At 45.6% G+C, this 19,391-nt stretch overlaps 1 protein-coding gene across 1 annotated transcript; it reads right to left on the bottom strand.

Moving 5' to 3' along the window:
• Positions 1-44: 44 nt before the first annotated feature.
• Positions 45-11,082, bottom strand: minar2 (membrane integral NOTCH2 associated receptor 2). Its single transcript, XM_025909216.1, has 3 exons — positions 10,622-11,082; positions 3,091-3,416; positions 45-635 (listed from the first exon to the last, which is right to left on the bottom strand). The coding sequence occupies exons 1-3, from the start codon at positions 10,731-10,733 to the stop codon at positions 441-443; spliced, it is 633 nt and encodes a 210-aa protein (XP_025765001.1). The 5' UTR covers positions 10,734-11,082; the 3' UTR covers positions 45-440.
• Positions 11,083-19,391: the final 8,309 nt, after the last annotated feature.

Genomic DNA, 19,391 nt, shown 5'->3' with positions numbered 1-19,391 from the left:
ATTAGTACTTACCAAAATATTTTGTTATGTTTCTGTAATCACTACATAGCAAGATAATGGACCCTATAGTATTAGAAATCAGCACTTGTGGGAAGGAGGAACTCACTTTAAACAGGAAGTAACCTTCATCTTTACAAAACTGTGTTTTAGTGCATTTCAACTAATTTAAAAATTATATTTCAGCAAATACTAGACAGTCAATTAGAGAATGTGCTTTGGATTCATGACCCCCATAGACTGTAGCCAAAACATGCCCATTATGGACATGAAGCCATTAGGGTGGATAACCAAAACAGAATTGGCTAATCCAGAAAAGTGAAAAAGAAAAGAAAAATCCCCAAAATAATCCATAACTTGTGGTACTCTGTCAGAGCAAGATAACAACAACACACTACCACTACAGAAAAGTCTGAAAAATTGATTGAAAGTGTACCCGAAAGTCAGATGTTTTTTTGGAGAACCACAGCTAGTGCAATAAAAAGAAGAAGTGCACAAACAATCACAATGATTGAAGAGATAATTTTACAGAGTCTTCTTCTGCGCTCTGCTTCTTTCCTCTTCAGTAAAGAATCAAATCCCGGTGTGTAGAGATCCTCGAGCCAGAAATCCAGATCTTTAGGAGTCTTGTCCTCTTCCTACAAAGAAAACAAAGACGTAAAACAGTATATGAAAAAGTGCACCAAGATTCTTGTTGTTAGACATAAATATGTGTTTGTAACATATCTGTTCCCTTTAGCAGACTCAGGCTGCTTGAAAGAAAGCAACAAAAGAACGGGAATCTAATGTAGTCAATGGGCATCTGTTGGCGGAAAAGAATGGTGCATGTTTAAAAAAAAAATTTTAACGCACAGGAAATGTTCTCCCTGTGTACATACAAAGGCAGTAGCTAATGAGGCTGACCTCTAAAGTTTAAGGCTTACCATCCGAAAAGACTGGCTGCTGCACCATCAAAGAATAGTGGCACATAACATGTGCTGCACAGGTAAGGGACAAAAAGCTAACTGTTGCCACAATCGCAAGAGTAGCGCACCACTGGTCACTTTTGAATCTCAGGATTTCTGGCAACATGGACTACAGAAATAGAAAGGCAAATCATTTGTATGTTGCATCTTTACACACAACAACACAAACAGCAGCAAAGTAAGCTAAATAATGATTCCTAAGTTGAAGATTTGTGGTTGCTGAACACCATAATTTGATGGTTACACATCAACTAAAAGTGTGCAGATACATTTTGGTCAGAAATATACGTGACCACTGCAAATCATAGCGTTCCCCCAGAACCGTTCTTTCCCCTAAACATGTTTATTTACTGTAACTGAAACAAAAAAGTTTTAAGTCAACACTTGATGGCGGCATTTTTTATTTTCCTTAATATTTAAAGTGCAGCTGGTAAGCTACAAGTTTTGGGGGCACAAGTACTGTAGTAGTGACTCAGCAAATACTGACTCAGGGGTGAAGGCACACTAATGCTAGCAAGTCAGGAATACTTTTAGTCCTTCAGTGGTCAGAAAAACTAGTGAAGAGAAATATATCACATTGTGTTACAACATAAAAATAATCAAAGCCACCTAAAAGTGTAATCATTAAACTATCACAGACATCATCTGGAAAGAAGCTCCAAGGGTTAAATGGTATAAATTAAACTGGTATTTACACCGAAACGAGGGGAATTTAATTAAATTTAGGACTTTTTGATGAGATCCAAAGAGAGTATATTTGGAAATCAACAACTGCAAATATGCAGAAATGCATACTTGTGGAAAAATAAATAAAAAACTGTTTAGATGGCAATCATCATATTAGAAGACCTTGAAAACTTAGTCAGTGATTTTTGGTCAGCAACTGAGCCCTAAGCATTCACTTACTCATATCGTCTTTATGTCTTTTTGGTCTTTAGTGTGCCTGTACAGTGTATAAAATAAGTATTGAACATATCACCATTTTTGTAAGTAAATATATTTCTAAAGGTGCTATTGACAATAAATTCTCACCAAATGTCAGTAACACCTCATCCAGTCCACACATGCAAAGAAATCAAACCACAGATTTCTATAAATTAAGTGGAATAGTAATCAAGCACTTAACACGACTTGCTTCATTTATCCAAGCACTTTTTCAATTCTATTTCTATCTAACAGCCTAAAGATGTATTACCGAGCATCTTGCCCAAGAATATTTGGCATGCAGACTGAAGCAGCCAGGGATCAAACCACCAACCTTCCAATTAACAGATGATCTGCTCTACCTCCTGAGCTACAGCTACTCCAGTGGTGAGAAGCATCAAGAAACATCTCATGATGGGTAAAACCAACGAGCCTGTTTAGACCATTGGAATCTTACTGTTGCAAAACATACTGATGGCATTGGTTAGAGAAGTATTTCTAAGCTAATGAAGGTTCCAGTGAGCACTGCTGGGGCCATAATCCAGAATCATGTCACCATAAACCAACAACAATCAGGCGCTCTCCACTAGATTTCATTCAGAGGAGTCAAAATAATTAACAGAAGAGTTGTCCAAGAGCCAACGCCCACTTGGGGAGAGCTACCAAAAGACCTGGAATCAGCAGGTACAGCAGGTTTTAAAGAAAACAATAAGTAATTTACTCAACTGCCATAGCCTGTATGCACGCTCACTATGCAAGACTCCATGCTGAAGAATGCATGAGACTAGTTTCTCCATATAGGATACATCTTGAAGATGCCATCACCAAAAGAGGCTCTTACATGAAGTATTAAATTAATTTCAGGTATCTTGTTCAATACTATTCCCCCGTGTCACTTCTCATTATTACACATAACTTTATGGACAACTGTTTAATTTCTTTGCATTTCTGGATTGGATGGGTTCTTAACATGAGAATTTATGTCAAAATCTTTTTTAGAAATATATTTGCTTATAAAATTGGTGACATATTAAATACTTATTTTACCGGCTGTATATGCATATGCATATATATATGCACAGTTCTTTGTTTACATACATACATGTCCTCTTAGCAAACAACTGCACTAACAACTGTTTTGTGTATCCAAACAAACATTAACCTTGTTAATCTTCCACAACCTTCTTACTTTTCCACAAATTACCTGTAAATAGTCTGCAAGATTTCTATGGTTTGTTTGACTGTCATAGTCCTTGACAGTCCAGGAAGGGTGTGATGTCTCATTCTGCTCAATCACTGATTTTACATCCATGTACAGAGGGTTCTGTCTGATGTTGGTCTTCAGAGTGGATGGAGTGATGTGCTTCTCCAGGTATCTGTCCACAAACACCACAGGACTCCAGTCTGGGTGTGGCACAGAACTGCTTTTGGTTGTTACCCTTGGCTCCCTCTGTGGAGACAGAGGAGAATTCTCAATCCATCCAGCTTTAACATTTTCTATGGAGCTGTAGGCTACACTGGTTAGATAGCCTAAACCAGGGAGTCATGTAATTAAAGGTTTTCTTTTTCAGGGGAGCCGTCCACAGTGAGGAAGTAAAATTATTAACAAGATAAAAAAAAAAAAGAAGCAGTCCCAGGTGTGTTAAACATACCACCAAAACTTATGCATGGTCAACATGGAGCTGTTTGTTGTCTTTCAAAGTCAAAGTCAAAGTCAGCTTTATTGTCAAAAAGCTCCACTGCGAATCTAAAGAGCTGAAAACAAAAGATATTTGTATTATAATGTTATAACTTAACATTTGTTCATGTTTTTCGTGTCTTGTAAGCCAAGTATGACACAACAATGCTGTGCTCTCCTGCTCTGCTATTTCAAACTACCGTCACATAGATCATACCTATGGAGGACCACAAGAGCCACGCGCATCGAAATAAAAATTTCTGTGCTTTAATAATGAATTGTAGAATAAATTCTGCAATTGTAAATTCATTTTTGAATTCCAATTTAATAAACTGCATTTCAAAATCCTTTTTCCAATTGCATTTCAAAATCCTTTTTCCAATTGCACTTTAATAAACTGCATTTTAAAATCCTTTTTTCAGTTGCAATTTAATAAACTGCAGTTCAAAATCCTTTTTCCACCTGCAATTTAATAAACTGCAGTTCAAAATCCTTTTTCCACCTGCAATTTAATAAACTGCAGTTCAAAATCCTTTTTCCACTTGCAATTTAATAAACTGCAGTTCAAAATCCTTTTTCCACTTGCAATTTAATAAACTGCAGTTCAAAATCCTTTTTCCACCTGCAATTTAATAAACTGCAGTTCAAAATCCTTTTTCCACTTGCAATTTAATAAACTGCAGTTCAAAATCCATTTCCCTTTCCTGTTCGCTCCGGGATTAGCTGCTGGATTAGCTCCTGGATTAGCTCTTCGATTAACAACTTGCTGGAGGCTATTCAAATTAGCCACACCGTGGGATGTAAGGAGCTCTCTGATTGGTTGGTCGGACACAGGCTGTCTGCCAGCCTGGATTTTTCTAGCTCATAGCTTCTCCCTGCTACGAAGCGTGTGTGCTTGTACAAAGGCCGTTCAGCGTCGGGATTTACACTCGGCTCGACACGGATATGTGAAGAATGAACGGAGCCTGCAGCGAAACGGAGAGCCAACCTCTGACTGAGTGCCTGTCTACACATTCTGACCACCTGTTGAAGGTAAGGTGCTAACGTGGCTAACGCTAGCGTCACCGCACGTAGCCCCGTTATTTTAAGATCATCTTAGCTAATGAAAGTTTTACGTCGCAGCTGTACGAGCTCGCTTCGTGTTTTGTAAGCTGCTGTGCTCTTCACAAATAAAGCTGGAAGCAGCTCAGACTGTTAGAACCAGCACTGAGCCCTGTTACATTTATACGGTGTTAGAGCAATGGCTGCAACCTACAGCCTTTAAACTAGCGATTACAATGCTGACAGTAAACTCGTCAGTCCAGATGTTACCACATTACTCTATGGTACTTAGAGTTAAAACAACTGAGACAGGCTGATTAAAATAACAGCTGTCAGTTCTCTCATTCCTTATATCAAGACTGGAGATCACACTACTGATTTCAGTTCATTTAATATGTGAGTGCACAGATTCATTCTCAACTGGACATAAATGATGATCAATGGTTGTATATATGATGAATTCATCAAATCCCAGCCTCTAACACAGTGCGCTGAATCTTAGCTTTGAATGTCCAGTATATTCTAATCAGTGCACTGTAAGCATTCACTGAACCTATAGTATCTACACCTGTGTGGCAAATGTGTGGTAAAGATACAGATAATGAAATTTAATTATTAATACAATATACATCATGAAAAATGAAAGCTGAAATTGATTCAGTTTAGTACTTTTCTCTGTATGCTCTGTGATTATAAAGGCCTTAAATTCTGTGATATATACTGTAAATGATTTTCACAGAGGTCTTAAAGTACTTAAATCACTGCTGATAGTCTGGTTGTTTATATTTTCACGTTTTTGTGTCTGTAGGGCTGTTTGATGACGATTTGGACTCCTCTGGGAGATGAGGACACACCCACATCTGTTCCATACTGCAGCCATTGATGGTGTTACAGCTCTGAGTCAGCTTTGGGCCATCAGACGCACACACTGGAAAACCAGCACTTGGACTTCATGCAGGAGAGACGGCCTCCGTGATGATGGACTCTGCATCCTCTACTTTACCTCCTAATCTCTTTCTTCTTTAACACACAATTAAAATCACTCCAAAAGAGTGTAAACTTACTGAGGAAGTCTCTAACTTGTACACATTTGTACTTTTACTTGTTTTATGAGTTATTTTTAAGAAGAGTAAAGTTATTCACAAAGTTTTTATTCTTCTGTATTTATTCTTTTGTATCATGTACCACAGTCATACTGAACTTTACAGACCTGGTGAATTGGAGAAAACAAAGATCACACACACACACACACACACACACACACACACACACACACACACACACACACATACATACATATCATTCAGCTTCAGCAGTATTTCTATTCATCTTATGAATTCCAGTCTAATGTCAATTCACTGAGTTCAGTTTTGGTCTTAAACTCCAGAGAATACCACCTGGTTCAACAATCTTTTTATCTGATTATTGGCAAAATGTTTTCTTCTGAAAGAAGAAAACATTTTGGGCTCAATTGGGCTCAATTTCAGCCTCAGGCAAAATTGAGCCCAAAGAAACAAAAACAAAGTTTAGTTCCTCTGGATTTTCCATGGAAAATTGTTTTATCACTCATCCAGGTGACTTCTCCAGTGTCACGGATGAGTGATGAATGCATCTCCCACTGGAAACCATTGTGTCCAGTTAAAGTCAATCGACTTTTTTTTAAGGAGAGTTGTTAGATGCTGTGCTCATGAGGACAATGGGTTTTAACTTGCAGCACAACACAAAGCTGCCATACTGGATCAACGATCAAAACACTTAATTGAGCAGAATTAAGGCAAAATGTAATATCCTCATATGATGACACATCACACATGATCCAGCATTGTTCTAAGAATGCAAACTTTCTTATTGGAAGTTTCCACAGCTGCCAGAAAGGGACAGATTTCTGGCTGGTCTTAATGAGTGGTCGTTGCTCTCTCGTTTTCTCTGGAATTGCTGCACAGAGGATGTAGCACCCATGATAAGCACTGAGGTTTGTGTCCTTGTCAGAAATCAGCAATACTCAGCTTCCAGGTAAGGAAAAGTGGAACCAGAAGATATTCAAATGCATCTCTCCACAGCTGCTGATGAATTCTACAAAAAACAAAGTTTGTTAAAAACATTTGCAGGTGAATCACCACTGATTTATCAGTGACATCCATTTACTCAAAAATTACTGACGAGTGGATAACTAGGATATATAGTATATATATATATTCATATATATAATTTCAAAAATGTACTGTACAAAATGGAACTATATGTGACAAATGTGGTGTGGTGCTTGTGGAATTTTTAACAAGGACCCTACAAAACTTTACAGTACTCATGCTGCCAAACTTTTGACAGCTAGGTGAGCAGTAGGGCTGGGTATCGTCACTGATTTCTAGAATCGATTCATTTCCGATTCACAAGGTCCCGAATCGATTCGATTCAATTTGATTCGATTAAATTCGATTTGAATCTGGGAAATTTTGACAGAAATATAATTCAGATTTCATTGACATATTTTTGTATCTATAAAAAGGAAGCTGACACACGCAAGACTTTATCAAAGGTGTGAGCGTCACAGCAGATGCCTTTGTGTCAAAGTAGCTAAAGATAAACAGAAAAACATGAAGGTGGTTTTCCTGGCCTGGGATTTTATAAAAATATGTATCTACTGTAAAGGAATTTCTTTTACTTATGTACTAATCACATTATTTTATTGTATAATGCCTTGGTGCCACTGGATTTTAACATGTCTGACACCCATACTGTAAGAAGGAAATAAAAAGTTGGGGGAAGCAGACAACTCCACAGGAAGAGTCTTTTGTCTCTTCGAGGACTCTGGGAGGTAGCAAGGGAGTGTGAACCTTAAGGTGTGAAACAGCTGTACTGCCTTTTGTTCCTGGAGAAGGTATTTAACTGAGCGCCATGCTAGGCTCAGTGAGACTCTGCTGACCCTGCCCCGCGGTCATGCAGGCTCTCCACAAGCTTGGTTGTCTGTTCTGTGTGTTTTGATTAAAGAATGTTAGCTACCGCTCACCGCTCATCTGCAGGCTTTATTTAATGGAAAACTTCCACAACACTGCAGTACATCAAAAACGAAAGAAAACCATTAATCAACATATGAACGTTACCTCTGACGTTACAGCGGTTTTATTAGAGACACGGCTAAGCGTTTTGCATTTTGCATAATTTTAAAAAGTTTAAATTTGTTCAGTATTGAACGGCAGAAATTAGGTTTTCTTTTCGGAAGTATGTAAAACGAAAAAAAAAAACAAAAAAACAAAAAACCTGCGGCCGACAGCGCTGTAAACAACAGTAGAGTTGCGCGTAACAACCAAGCGAATAATGCAGAAAACAGTACAGAGAGAGAGAGAGAGCTGTGCATGAAGTGTGATTTTATCGTGGGTGAAGCAAAACAGTAAAAGTCAGAGGGAATTCATGACGATGTTTACGTGAAGCGTAGTTTGGATCTTCTTTTGCTGCTGGTTCAGTCAATATTGTTTGGAGAGAGATAAAACTAACAGCTTTAGAATCAGCGCAAAAAGGGCGTGAACACAAAGCGCGGACCCGCCGAAACATCAGAATCAGCGAGATGTCGGCTTTCAGCACCGACCGTGTCCGTGCAGTTGTTGTGCCAGAAAGTGATTGCCGTCCGCGGGAACGCGCGCAGACGCTTAAAGCTGCAGCGCCCGTCGTGTGAGAAAGGCGACATCTCACTGATTCTGATCCGCGGGTCCGCGCTGTGTGTTTACGTCCTTGTGCAGAATCCGTGTACCTCCTCTCATTTACTGTCTTAGCTGTTTGGTGGTTGTTGAAATTTTGTGAGGTTTCACCTGAGATTCTGGTGTTTCGGGCAAAATAAATTTATATTAAAAAATCGATTCAGGATTTTAATGAATCGATTTCACGTTATCCAAGCCAGGCGATTTTAATCGATGAATCGATTATTAAAACCCACCCCTAGTGTGCAGTTCCTGCTTTAAATGCATTCAAAATCTAAGTGATAAGAGGCCAGAAATGTTTGAACTTGCTTATGAACCTACATCACTGAGGCCGTCTCTCCTGCATGAAGTCCAGGTGCTGGTTTTCCAGTGTGTGCGTCTGATGGCCCAAAGCTGACTCAGAGCTGTAACACCATCAATGGCTGCAGTATGGAACAGATGTGGGTGTGTCCTCATCTCCCAGAGGAGTCCAAATCGTCATCAAACAGCCCTACAGACACAAAAACATGTGAAAATATAAACAACCAGACTATCAGCAGTGATTTAAGTACTTTAAGACCTCTGTGAAAATCATTTACAGTATATATCACAGAATTTAAGGCCTTTATAATCACAGAGCATACAGAGAAAAGTACTAAACTGAATCAATTTCAGCTTTCATTTTTCATGATGTATATTGTATTAATAATTAAATTTCATTATCTGTATCTTTACCACACATTTGCCACACAGGTGTAGATACTATAGGTTCGGTGAATGCTTACATTGCACTGATTAGAATATACTGGACATTCAAAGCTAAGATTCAGCGCACTGTGTTAGAGGCTGGGATTTGATGAATTCATCATATATACAACCATTGATCATCATTTATGTCCAGTTGAGAATGAATCTGTGCACTCACATATTAAATGAACTGAAATCAGTAGTGTGATCTCCAGTCTTGATATAAGGAATGAGAGAACTGACAGCTGTTATTTTAATCAGCCTGTCTCAGTTGTTTTAACTCTAAGTACCATAGAGTAATGTGGTAACATCTGGACTGACGAGTTTACTGTCAGCATTGTAATCGCTAGTTTAAAGGCTGTAGGTTGCAGCCATTGCTCTAACACCGTATAAATGTAACAGGGCTCAGTGCTGGTTCTAACAGTCTGAGCTGCTTCCAGCTTTATTTGTGAAGAGCACAGCAGCTCACAAAACACGTAGCGAGCTCGTACAGCTGCGACGTAAAACTTTCATTAGCTAAAATGATCTTAAAATAACGGGGCTACGTGCGGTGACGCTAGCGTTAGCCACGTTAGCACCTTACCTTCAACAGGTGGTCAGAATGTGTAGACAGGCACTCAGTCAGAGGTTGGCTCTCCGTTTCGCTGCAGGCTCCGTTCATTCTTCACATATCCGTGTCGAGCCGAGTGTAAATCCCGACGCTGAACGGCCTTTGTACAAGCACACACGCTTCGTAGCAGGGAGAAGCTATGAGCTAGAAAAATCCAGGCTGGCAGACAGCCTGTGTCCGACCAACCAATCAGAGAGCTCCTTACATCCCACGGTGTGGCTAATTTGAATAGCCTCCAGCAAGTTGTTAATCGAAGAGCTAATCCAGGAGCTAATCCAGCAGCTAATCCCGGAGCGAACAGGAAAGGGAAATGGATTTTGAACTGCAGTTTATTAAATTGCAAGTGGAAAAAGGATTTTGAACTGCAGTTTATTAAATTGCAAGTGGAAAAAGGATTTTGAACTGCAGTTTATTAAATTGCAAGTGGAAAAAGGATTTTGAACTGCAGTTTATTAAATTGCAGGTGGAAAAAGGATTTTGAACTGCAGTTTATTAAATTGCAAGTGGAAAAAGGATTTTGAACTGCAGTTTATTAAATTGCAGGTGGAAAAAGGATTTTGAACTGCAGTTTATTAAATTGCAAGTGGAAAAAGGATTTTGAACTGCAGTTTATTAAATTGCAAGTGGAAAAAGGATTTTGAACTGCAGTTTATTAAATTGCAGGTGGAAAAAGGATTTTGAACTGCAGTTTATTAAATTGCAAGTGGAAAAAGGATTTTGAACTGCAGTTTATTAAAGTGCAAGTGAAAAAAAGGATTTTAAAATGCAGTTTATTAAAGTGCAATTGGAAAAAGGATTTTGAACTGCAATTGGAAAAAGGATTTTGAAATGCAGTTTATTAAATTGGAATTCAAAAATGAATTTACAATTGCAGAATTTATTCTGCAATTCATTATTAAAGCACAGAAATTTTTATTTCGATGCGCGTGGCTCTTGTGGTCCTCCATACATACCTGAGAGTAAATCCTGTTCTGCCATTGTTTCTGACTGGACATTACTGCCCCAACCTGAAACATGCTGTGTGTGGCTGGCAGCATCCCAACGTCTAGCTGGAGGAATTTCTCTGGGTGGTTGTTGTTGGGCAAAGCAGAAATATCCATCCTGATTCTGCTGCTCCATCCACGCTGACCACTTCACTTGCCAACTACCTGGCTAATTGCGCATACTCGCTACGTCTCACAGGCTCTGCAATAATAATTTATGAAGAGTGTGATATCTGAGGCTGTATCACTTGTGTAATGTGTGTAACCCAACCTGGCCAAAGGGTGGGGTGAAGGGATGGGTTTGAGAGAGAGAGAGAGAGAGAGAGAGAGAGAGAGAGAGAGACCTAGTATCTGTGTCTGTGTAAAATGTCATCTGAGTAAGCAAATAAGTAAGTATGTGTTTATTTCATTTAGAAAGTTTAAGTTTATTTAATAACTTGAAATACTTCTCACACACAAGGTCTTCAATCAGGCCACCATCTTATCTTAAAGACGTGATACTACTGTAAAATTTTAGAGCTTGTAGAATTAAAAGTAAGAATGTGGAGTAAATTAATGGTATTTTGAAATTTTCATCTGTAAAATGTTTTCACACTCTTGAATTAAAATTTTCTGTCACCAAAGTAAATCTAAAATTAAAGTATCATGGGAGTCATCTAATTGTTGAAGTTTCTCAATAATATTGTAGGATCTTTACCTTAAAATATTAAGTGCCTTGTGCTGACTATTGTTGTGATTTGGCTCTATATAAATAAAGCTGAATTGAATTGAATTGAATATTGAGTTCAATTCCACCATTAGGCCGGGGTGTTTCTCTGTGGAGTTTGCATGTTCTCCCCATGTTTGCGTGGGTTCTCCCACAGTCCAAAGACATGCAGTTAGTGGGGATAGGTTAATTGGAAACTCTAAATTGCACATAGGTGTGAATGTGGGAGTGAATTTGAGTGCGAATGTTTGTCTGTGTATATGTGTTAGCCCTGCGACAGACTGGCGACCTGTCCAGGGTGTACCCTGCCTCTCGTAAGACAGCTGGGAAAGGCTCCAGCACCCCCCACGACCCTGAAAAAGGATAAGCAAAGGCAAATTGATGGATGGATAATTAATAGAGGTAGTAACTAGTTGTATCGTTAACCTCCAGCAGCACTCAATCTCCAGCAGCTCTCAGCCTCCAGCAGATTACAACCTCCAGCAGCTTTCAACCTCCACCAGCCTCGAGCAGCTCTCATCCTCCAGCAGATGACAACCTCCAGCAGCTCTCATCCTCCAGCAGCCTCGAGCAGCATTCTGCTTAAAGCAGCCTCCAGTAGCTCTCAGCGTCCAGGAGATAACCTCCAGCAGCACTCAACCTCTAGCAGCTCTCATCCTCCAGCAGATTACAAGTTCCAGCAGATCTCAACCTCCAGCAACCTCCAGCAGCACTCTGCTTCAAGCAGCCTCCAGCAGCTCTCAGCCTCCAGCAGGTTCAAGCCTCCAGCAGGTTCAAGCTGCCTCAAGCAGCATTAAACCTCCATCAGATCTCACCCTGCAGCAGCTCTCTTTCTCGAGAAACATCCAGCAGCACTCTAAGCCAACAGCACCTCTCAGCCTCCAACACCTTCCAGCCTTCAGCAGCCTCCAGCAGCACTCTGCTTCAAGCAGCCTCCAGCAGCTCTCATCCTCCAGCAGATTACAACCTCCAGCAGCTCTCAACCTCCAGCAGCCTCGAGTAGCACTCTGCTTCAAGCAGCCTCCAGGAGCCCTCAACGTTCAGCCGATAACCTCCAGCAGCACTCAACCTCCAGCAGCTCTCAGCCTCCAGCAGATTACAACCTCCAGCAGTTCTCATCCTCCAGCAGCCTCGAGCAGCACACTGCTTCAAGGAGCCTGCAGCAGCACTCAACCTCCAGCAGCTCTCATCATCCAGCAGATTACAACCTCCAGCAGCTCTCAACCTCCAGCAGCCTCAAGCAGCACTCTGCTTCAGACAGCCTCCAGTAGCTCTCAGTGTCCAGCCGATAACCTCCAGCAGCACTCAACCTCCAGCAGCGGCCAGCCTCCAGCAGTTTCCAGCTGCTCTCAGCCTCCAGCAGTGATCAGCCTCCTGCAGCCTCCAGCAGCACTCTGCTTCAATCAGTTTCCTGCAGCCTCCAGCAGCTGTCAAAAAACAACAGGTCTCAGCGTCCAGCCGATAACCTCCAGCAGTACTCAACCTCCAGCAGATCTCAGCATCAAGCAGCTTTCAACCTCCAGCAGATTACAACCTTCAGCAGCTCTCAACCTCCAGCAGCTTTGAGCAGCACTCTGCTTCAGGCAGCCTCCAGTAGCTCTCAGCGTCCAGCCGATAACCTCCAGCAGCTCTCACCCTCCAGCAGATTACAAACTCCAGCAGCTCTCATCCTCCAGCAGCCTCGAGCAGCACTCTGCTTCAAGGAGCCTGCAGCAGCATTCAACCTCCAGCAGCTGTCATCCTCCAGCAGATTACAATCTCCAGCAGCCTCCACCAGTACTCTGCTTCAAGCAGCCTCCAGCAGCTCTCATCCTCCAGCAGATTACAACCTCCAGCAGCTCTCAACCTCCAGCAGCCTCGAGTAGCACTCTGCTTCAAGCAGCCTCCAGTAGCTCTCAACGTTCAGCCGATAACCTCCAGCAGCACACAACCTCCAGCAGCTCTCAGCCTCCAGCAGATTACATCCTCCAGCAGTTCTCATCCTCCAGCAGCCTCGAGTAGAACTCTACTTCAAGGAGCCTGCAGCAGCACTCAACCTCCAGCAGCTCTAATCATCCAGCACATTACAACCTCCAGCAGCTCTCAACCTCAAGCAGCCTCAAGCAGCACTCTGTTTCAAGCAGCCTCCAGCAGCTCTCATCCTCCAGCAGATTACATCCTCCAGCAGTTCTCAACCTCCAGCAGCCTTGAGCAGCACTCTACTTAAAGGAGCCTGCAGGAGCACTAAACCTCCAGCAGCTCTCATCATCCAGCAGATTACATCCTCCAGCAGCTCTCAACCTCAAGCACCCTCAAGCAGCACTCTGTTTCAAGCAGCCTCCAGCAGCTCTCATCCTCCAGCAGATTACAACCTCCAACAGCCCTCAAGCTCCAGCAGCCTCGAGCAGCACTCTGCTTCAAGCAGCCTCCACTAGCTCTCAGCGTCCAGCTGATAACCTCCAGCAGTACTCAACCTCCAGCAGATCTCAGCATCAAGCAGCTTTCAACCTCCAGCAGATTACAACCTTCAGCAGCTCTCAACCACTAGCAGTTCTCAGCCTCCAGAATCCTCCAGCAGCTCTCATTCTTAAGCAGCTATCAACCTTCCAGCAGTTCTCATCCTCCAGAAGATTACAGCCTCCAGCAGCTCTCATCATCCACCAGATTACAGCCTCCAGCAGCTCTCATCCTCCAGCAGCCTCAAGCAGAACTCTGCTTCAAGGAGCCTGCAGCAGCACTCAACCTCCAGCAGCTCTCATCCTCCAGCAGATTACAACCTCCAGCAGCTCTCATCCTCCAGCAGCATCGAGCAGCACTCTGCTTCAAGCAGCCTCCACTAGCTCTCAGCGTCCAGCCGATAACCTCCAGCAGCACTCAACCTCCAGCAGATTACAACCTCCAGCAGCTCTCATCCTCCGGCAGCCTCAAGCAGCACTCTGCTTCAAGGAGCCTGCAGCAGCACTCAACCTCCAACAGCTCTCATCCTCCAGCAGATTACAACCTCCAGCAGCTCTCAACCTCCAGCAGCGTCCACCAGCACTCTGCTTCAAGCAGCCTCCAGCAGCTCTCAATCTCCAGCAGCCTCCAGCAGCACTCTGCTTCAAGCAGCCTCCAGCAGCTCTCAACCACTAGCAGCTCTCGGCCTCCAGAACCATCCTGCAGCTCTCACCCTCCAGCAGCCTCCAGCAGCTCTCATTCTTAAGCACCACTCAGCTTCCAGCAGCTCTCAGCCTCAAGCAGTTCTCAGCCGCCATCAGTGATGAGCGTCCAGCAGCCTCCAGGACCTCTCAGCATCCAATACCCTCCACCAGCTCTGAGCCTCCAGTAGGTCTGAGCCTCAAGCATCTACCAACGTCCAGCAGCCTCCAGCAGCACTCTGTCTCAAGCAGCCTCCAGCAGCTCTCATCCTCCAGCAGATTACAACCTCCAGCAGCACTCAACCTCCAGCAGCCTCGAGAAGCACTCTGCTTCAAGCAGCCTCCACTAGCTCTCAGCGTCCAGCCGATAACCTCCAGCAGCACTCAACCACCAGCAGCAGTCAACCTCCAGCAGCTCTCATCCTCCGGCAGATTACAAACTGAAGCAGCTCTCATCCTCTAGCAGCCGCGAGCAGCACTCTGTTTCAAGGAGCCTGCAGCAGCATTCAACCTCCAGCAGCTCGCATCCTCCAGCAGATTACAACCTCCAGCAGCCTCCACCAGTACTCTGCTTCAAGCAGCCTCCACCAGCTCTCAACCTCATGCAGATTACAAACTCCAGCAGCTCTCAACCTCCAGCAGCCTCGAGTAGCACTCTGCTTCAAGCACCCTCCAGTAGCTCTCAGCGTCCAGCCGATAATCTCCAGCAGCAGTCAACCTCCAGCAGCTCTCATCCTCCAGCAGATTACAACTTCCAGCAGCTCTCATCCTCCAGCAGCCTCGAGCAGCACTCTGCTTCAAGCAGCCTCCAGTAGCTCTCAACATCCAGCCGATAACCTCCAGCAGCACTCAACCTCCAGCAGATTACAAATTCAAGCAGCTCTCATCCTCCAGCATCCGCGAGCAGCACTCTGCTTCAATGAGCCTGCAGCAGCATTCAACCTCCAGCAGCTCGCATCCTCCAGCAGATTACAACCTCCAGCAGCCTCCACCAGTACTCTGCTTCAAGCAGCCTCCACCAGCTGTCAACCTCATGCAGATTACAAACTCCAGCAGCTCTCAACCTCCAGCAGCCTCAAGTAGCACTCTGCTTCAAGCACCCTCCAGTAGCTCTCAGCGTCCAGCCGATAATCTCCAGCAGCAGTCAACCTCCAGCAGCTCTCATCCTCCAGCAGATTACAACTTCCAGCAGCTCTCATCCACAAGCAGCCTCGAGCAGCACTCTGCTTCAAGCAGCCTCCAGTAGCTCTCAACATCCAGCCGATAACCTCCAGCAGCACTCAACCTCCAGCAGCTCTCATCCTCCAGCAGATTACAACCTCCAGCAGCTCTCATCCTCCAGCAGATTACAACTTCCAGCAGCTCTCATCCTCCAGCAGCCTCGAGCAGCACTCTGCTTCAAGCAGCCTCCAGTAGCTCTCAACCTCCAGCCGATAACCTCCAGCAGCACTCAACCTCCAGCAGCTCTCATCCTCCAGCAGATTACAACCTCCAGCAGTTCTCATCCTCCAGCAGCCTCGAGCAGCACTCTGCTTCAAAGAGCCTGCAGCAGCACTCAACCTCCAGCAGCTCTCATCCTCCAGCAGATTACAACCTCCAGCAGCTCTCAACCTCCAGCAGCCTCGATCAGCACTCTACTTCAGGCAGCCTCCAGTAGCTCTCAGCGTCCAGCCGATAACCTCCAGCAGCACTCAACCTCCAGCAGCTCTCATCCTCCAGCAGATTACAAACTCAAGCAGCTCTCATCCTCCAGCAGCGTCCAGCAGCACTCTGCTTCAAGGAGCCTGCAGCAGCATTCAACCTCCAGCAGCTCTCATCCTCCAGCAGATTACAACCTCCAGCAGCTCTCAACCTCCAGCAGTCTCGATCAGCACTCTGCTTCAGGCACCCTCCAGTAGCTCTCAGTGTCCAGCCGATAACCTCAAGCAGCACTCAACCACCAGCAGCTCTCATCCTCCAGCAGCCTCGAGCAGCACTCTGCTTCAAGGAGCCTGCAGCAGCATTCAACCTCCAGCAGCTCTCATCCTCCAGCAGATTACAACCTCCAGCAGCTCTCAACCTCCAGCAGCCTCGATCAGCACTCTGCTTCAAGCACCCCCCAGTAGCTCTCAGCGTCAAGCCGATAATCTCCAGCAGCACTCAACCTCCAGCAGCTCTCATCCTCCAGCAGATTACAGCCTCCAGCAGCTCTCATCCTCCAGCAGCCTCGAGCAGCACTCTGCTTCAAGGAGCCTGCAGCAGCATTCAACCTCCAGCAGCTCTCATCCTCCAGCAGATTACAACCTCCAGCAGCCTCCACCAGTACTCTGCTTCAAACAGCCTCCAGCAGCTCTCATCCTCCAGCAGATTACAACCTCCAGCAACTCTCAACCTCCAGCAGCCTCGACTAGAGCTCTGCTTCAAGCACCCTCCAGTAGCTCTCAGCGTCCAGCCGATGATCTCCAGCAGCACTCAACCTCCAGCAGCTCTCATCCTCCAGCAGATTACAACTTCCAGCAGCTCTCATCCTCCAGCAGCCTCGAGGAGCACTCTGCTTCAAGGAGCCTGCAGCAGCATTCAACCTCCAGCAGCTCTCATCCTCCAGCAGATTACAACCTCCAGCAGCTCTCAACCTCAAGCAGCCTCGATCAGCAATCTGCTTCAAGCACCCTCCAGTAGCTCTCAGCGTCCAGCCGATAATCTCCAGCAGCACTCAACCTCCAGCAGCTCTCATCCTCCAGCAGATTACAACTTCCAGCAGCTCTCATCCTCCAGCAGCCTCGAGCAGCACTCTGCTTCAAGCAGCCTCCAGTAGCTCTCAACCTCCAGCCGATAACCTCCAGCAGCATTCAACCTCCAGCAGCTCTCATCCTCCAGCAGATTACAACCTCCAGCAGCTCTGATCCTCCAGCAGCCTCGAGCAGCACTCTGCTTCAAAGAGCCTGCAGCAGCACTCAACCTCCAGCAGCTCTCATCCTCCAGCAGATTACAACCTCCAGCAGCCTCGATCAGCACTCTGCTTCAGGCAGCCTCCAGTAGCTCTCAGCGTCCAGCCCATAACCTCCAGCAGCACTCAACCTCCAGCAGCTCTCATCCTCCAGCAGATTACAAACTCAAGCAGCTCTCATCCTCCAGCAGCGTCCAGCAGCACTCTGCTTCAAGGAGCCTGCAGCAGCATTCAACCTCCAGCAGCTCTCATCCTCCAGCAGATTACAACCTCCAGCAGCTCTCAACCTCCAGCAGTCTCGATCAGCACTCTGCTTCAGGCACCCTCCAGTAGCTTTCAGTGTCCAGCCGATAACCTCAAGCAGCACTCAACCTCCAGCAGCTCTCATCCTCCAGCAGATTACAGCCTCCAGCAGCTCTCATCCTCCAGCAGCCTCGAGAAGCACTCTGCTTCAAGGAGCCTGCAGCAGCATTCAACCTCCAGCAGCTCGCATCCTCCAGCAGATTACAACCTCCAGCAGCCTCCACCAGTACTCTGCTTCAAGCAGCCTCCACCAGCTGTCAACCTCATGCAGATTACAAACTCCAGCAGCTCTCAACCTCCAGCAGCCTCAAGTAGCACTCTGCTTCAAGCACCCTCCAGTAGCTCTCAGCGTCCAGCCGATAATCTCCAGCAGCAGTCAACCTCCAGCAGCTCTCATCCTCCAGCAGATTACAACTTCCAGCAGCTCTCATCCACAAGCAGCCTCGAGCAGCACTCTGCTTCAAGCAGCCTCCAGTAGCTCTCAACATCCAGCCGATAACCTCCAGCAGCACTCAACCTCCAGCAGCTCTCATCCTCCAGCAGATTACAACCTCCAGCAGCTCTCATCCTCCAGCAGATTACAACTTCCAGCAGCTCTCATCCTCCAGCAGCCTCGAGCAGCACTCTGCTTCAAGCAGCCTCCAGTAGCTCTCAACCTCCAGCCGATAACCTCCAGCAGCACTCAACCTCCAGCAGCTCTCATCCTCCAGCAGATTACAACCTCCAGCAGTTCTCATCCTCCAGCAGCCTCGAGCAGCACTCTGCTTCAAAGAGCCTGCAGCAGCACTCAACCTCCAGCAGCTCTCATCCTCCAGCAGATTACAACCTCCAGCAGCTCTCAACTCCAGCAGCCTCGATCAGCACTCTACTTCAGGCAGCCTCCAGTAGCTCTCAGCGTCCAGCCGATAACCTCCAGCAGCACTCAACCTCCAGCAGCTCTCATCCTCCAGCAGATTACAAACTCAAGCAGCTCTCATCCTCCAGCAGCGTCCAGCAGCACTCTGCTTCAAGGAGCCTGCAGCAGCATTCAACCTCCAGCAGCTCTCATCCTCCAGCAGATTACAACCTCCAGCAGCTCTCAACCTCCAGCAGTCTCGATCAGCACTCTGCTTCAGGCACCCTCCAGTAGCTCTCAGTGTCCAGCCGATAACCTCAAGCAGCACTCAACCACCAGCAGCTCTCATCCTCCAGCAGCCTCGAGCAGCACTCTGCTTCAAGGAGCCTGCAGCAGCATTCAACCTCCAGCAGCTCTCATCCTCCAGCAGATTACAACCTCCAGCAGCTCTCAACCTCCAGCAGCCTCGATCAGCACTCTGCTTCAAGCACCCCCAGTAGCTCTCAGCGTCAAGCCGATAATCTCCAGCAGCACTCAACCTCCAGCAGCTCTCATCCTCCAGCAGATTACAGCCTCCAGCAGCTCTCATCCTCCAGCAGCCTCGAGCAGCACTCTGCTTCAAGGAGCCTGCAGCAGCATTCAACCTCCAGCAGCTCTCATCCTCCAGCAGATTACAACCTCCAGCAGCCTCCACCAGTACTCTGCTTCAAACAGCCTCCAGCAGCTCTCATCCTCCAGCAGATTACAACCTCCAGCAACTCTCAACCTCCAGCAGCCTCGACTAGAGCTCTGCTTCAAGCACCCTCCAGTAGCTCTCAGCGTCCAGCCGATGAATCTCCAGCAGCACTCAAACCTCCAGCAGCTCTCATCCTCCAGCAGATTACAACTT

Source organism: Oreochromis niloticus, linkage group LG7 (assembly GCF_001858045.2).
Source record: "Oreochromis niloticus isolate F11D_XX linkage group LG7, O_niloticus_UMD_NMBU, whole genome shotgun sequence".
In the NCBI taxonomy this organism is placed as follows: domain Eukaryota; kingdom Metazoa; phylum Chordata; class Actinopteri; order Cichliformes; family Cichlidae; genus Oreochromis; species Oreochromis niloticus.
Note: the sequence above shows the minus strand (reverse complement) of the source record. Positions and strands in the feature narration are given on the sequence as shown.

What these genes read in the sequence shown, in the direction of transcription:
- minar2 (XM_025909216.1), bottom strand. Translation starts at nt 10,733, where the DNA reads ATGGATATTTCTGCTTTGCCCAACAACAACCACCCAGAGAAATTCCTC. An exon ending in GGTTGGGGCAGTAATGTCCA is followed by an intron (nt 3,417 to 10,621) that starts GTCAGAAACAAT and finishes TCCCTGGTTTAG; the next exon opens with GCTATCTAACCAGTGTAGCC. An exon ending in ATCTTGCAGACTATTTACAG is followed by an intron (nt 636 to 3,090) that starts GTAATTTGTGGA and finishes TTTTCTTTGTAG; the next exon opens with GAAGAGGACAAGACTCCTAA.